Source organism: Bison bison, unplaced genomic scaffold (assembly GCF_000754665.1).
Source record: "Bison bison bison isolate TAMUID 2011002044 unplaced genomic scaffold, Bison_UMD1.0 scf7180017864180, whole genome shotgun sequence".
Lineage (NCBI taxonomy): Eukaryota > Metazoa > Chordata > Mammalia > Artiodactyla > Bovidae > Bison > Bison bison.
The window spans coordinates 6,721,785-6,724,853 of record NW_011494752.1 but is presented as its reverse complement, the minus strand read 5'-3'; the positions used below and the strand labels follow the sequence as shown (position 1 = coordinate 6,724,853).

At 58.5% G+C, this 3,069-nt stretch overlaps 1 protein-coding gene across 1 annotated transcript in view; it reads right to left on the bottom strand.

Moving 5' to 3' along the window:
- Positions 1-462: 462 nt before the first annotated feature.
- ITGA3 (integrin, alpha 3 (antigen CD49C, alpha 3 subunit of VLA-3 receptor)) overlaps positions 463-3,069 on the bottom strand; it is a 33,511-nt gene continuing 30,904 nt past the window's right edge. The window contains 1 exon segment of the mRNA XM_010842777.1: positions 463-1,915. Within this exon segment, the coding sequence (XP_010841079.1) occupies positions 1,685-1,915 (231 nt within the window). The 3' untranslated portion in view covers positions 463-1,684.

Below are 3,069 nucleotides of genomic sequence, written 5' to 3'. Positions count from 1 at the left end.
GAGGCAGTAACCAGGTTCTTATCTGAAGGTAGCCACCGGATGAGGGCTCTCAGCTCTCCAGCTGTGCACACAGCCTCACTCTATCATTACCCAGAACTACCTGCTTCTACGGCAGAGTAGCTTCCTGCCTCTTCCAGACCCTGCACGCTACCACCTCTACTCCTACTCCTTGCCCAGGCTGGCCCAGTGCCCACCAAGAAGCTGGTCTGGATTCCATACAGTCTACTCAGGGCTTTTCCTCATCTGATGTTCTGAATCTCAGTTATGGGACGGTGACCATCCCTGAAGTCTGGGGCACCCCTGAGAACAGGAGCTGTTATCTCTGCCATAGCGCTTTACCCTCCCAACCTCTCAGAGCCCTGCGCCTGGCTCTGTCCACCTGGGGATCAGCTAGGTATCATGATCCATCAGACTGAATGGTGTTGGTAAGACGTAGGGGTAGATGGAGGCAGATGCAGTGTGTACAAACAGGGGGCTGTTTACTGGTTGCTGTGAGAAGCCTATATACAAAGAAGGCACAAGGAGGGGGAGGGAGCTCCCCTGCTACAGTACCATGAAAGGGGGGAGGGGCTGAGGAGGGGACCTGCCAACAGCCCGGGGTCAGGAGAGGTTTTTCTGGAAATAGCTCAACTTCTAGAATGGGCCACAGGTGAGAAGGCAAAGCTAAACTGGCTCCAAAAGCCAAAGAGAGCCAAGAGCTCCACTTCTAGGTCTCCAACCCATGGTCAGTGAGGGCAGAGTGGGGTCTGGCCGACGGGGCATGATGGGGCTTCCTTCCTGTTGTACATTCAGGTGTCGCTCCCTCTGTGATCGCGTGGAGATCCCTCCAGGCCTTCAAGGTCAGGATGGTGATGTGGGTGAGAAGTGGTATCTGCTCTGTATCCGTCCATCATCTCCTTGGCCCAGGACCGGTCCCCACTCTGTTGAGAATTCCATTATGCTCCCAGAGCGGTCCCAGCACAGCATGTCCTGGCTGCCTAGCAGCATGTCCATCTCTGTTTCCTCAGGCTGCATTTCCTACTAGTGCGCGGAATGGCCATGGCTGAGTTCAGAGGTTTTCCCAGCAATTCGTGAAAGAAAGCCCCCCTGGGGACCTTTTTTCTAGTTCATTCCGCTCTTGGTCTGAGCATGCCAGGTCCTATGAACACCTCCTTGAGCGACCTCAGGCAGGCTCCCCACTCTCTGCCATGGGTGCTGAGAGTTGCACTGGGGGTCTGTGGGCTGCTCCTTGTAGGTAGTTTTCATCTCGAGGTCAGGGTCAATCCAGTGCCTATGGCTCATGATGGGTCCAGTGTGAATACAGGAAGGGTCCCCGCATTGGGGGCCTCTTCCTCCTGGCTCTGGCAGAAGGCCTCTGGCTTGGTTTTGGCACTTAGAGGCTGGGACACGCATGGCCGTGCACTATTCGGGTGCGCAAGCACAGTCCACAGCAGTTGGACCCCCACGCGCTCATGTGTGTCCAGGGCACAGGGCTGCAGTGCTCAGCAATGCACGGGCCACGGCCCCAGCCTTCCTTCAGGGAGGAGGCCATGGCCACATAGCACGTGCGTGCACTTGAAAGGTGTGTGTGCCCGAGCCTGCTGGTGCCAGCCAAAGGCAGCGTCCCCTGTGGTCTGGCGGGGCATAACTTATGATAAATAGTAGAAGGGGACGCTGGGGGAGCAGGGTGTGATCAGGGAGGATGTCAGTAGTACTGGCCCCGAGTCTGCCAGCTGGTCACCCAGTGCTTCTTGGTGGGCAGGGTGCTCCCTGGAGGTGGGTAGCGCTCCTCCTCCCGGATCCTCACCGCGTGGTACTTGGGCATGATCCGGTAATAGTGGGTCCGCTTAAAGAAGTCACACTGGAGGAGGAGGAGAAGAGGGAGGCCCTCAGAAGCCAGCATTTACACCAGCGGGAAGATATGCCCAGTCCCTTCCTTCCTCACCAAGAGGTCCTCAGAGCCAGGACCCCTACCCAAACACAATGCCATCTCCCTGCCCTGAGACAAAGAGGACAAGGTTCCCCACCCCAGACCCCAGAGGAAGGAGGAGCTGAGGAAGGCAGAGAGGAGAGGGAGAGGCAGATGGAGTCAGAGGGGCAGTCGCCTAGACTGCAGATGGAATGGCTAGGGGGGGTGGGGATCTACAGTGACCACAAGGTCGGGAGGGGTCCGTTTGTCAGGCCAAGAGGGTCCCAAGAGGAAAAGTGCTGGTTCCCAGGAAGAAGGGCTCTACTAGTCCCCTCCTTCTCTGGAGGTGGGGATGGAAGTATGCAATCACTCTGAAGTCTGTCTTGTGGCTTACAAACATGGGGCCTAGCCTTGACCCTTTCCAATCCCCAGAAAGCATAAGGGGCACAGGGAGGGTTTACGGCTCCCTCTTGAGGTCCCAAGTCCCTGAAGGACTCAGTGGGGAGGCTGGTGAGAGCAGACACCCCAGGCTCTCCCAGGATGTGGAGGGGAGACTGACAGAGTGATCTAGTCTTTGGAGGTGGTGCTGGGGACAGAGTGAAGTGCAGAGAGGGCCCATAAAGGAAGAGGAACAGAAAGGAGAGAGTCAGAGGCCCCAGCCAGCTGGGGGCTTGGGGAAAGGGGCCCGGAGGCCGCGTTACCCAGCTGGGCCGGGGTGGGGGCTGCCCCCCTCAGTAGTCTTCCGTCAGCCTCTCCGTCTCTGACGGCTGGCTCTTCATCTCCGCCTTCTGCCTCTTAGCTTCATACAGGGCGCGAGTGCGGGCTCGCTTGAAGAAGCCGCACTGCGGAGGGGAGGAGGTGGGGAGGGGCCATCAGGGGGAGCTGGGGGGTTCTTGCCAGCAGCACTCATGAACTGGGGCTTAGGGCTGGGGAGCCTGGATGCCTGGTTCCCAGCCCCAGCTTGGTGATGTGGCAGGAGCCGGAGCTCCTGGTTCCCCTTTCCGGCTTGCAAGTCCCCCCATTAACCCAGGACTGGGAGCTGGAGAGAGAGTGGGGAGGACTTGGGTGATGGGTGGGGTGAGATGGAAGTGAGGAATGAGATGAAGGGAGAGTTGGTGAGGGTCTGCTGGCAGGCGGTCCCAGAGTGGGAGTCCCAGTGGCGGGCTGGGTGTTCTAACCTT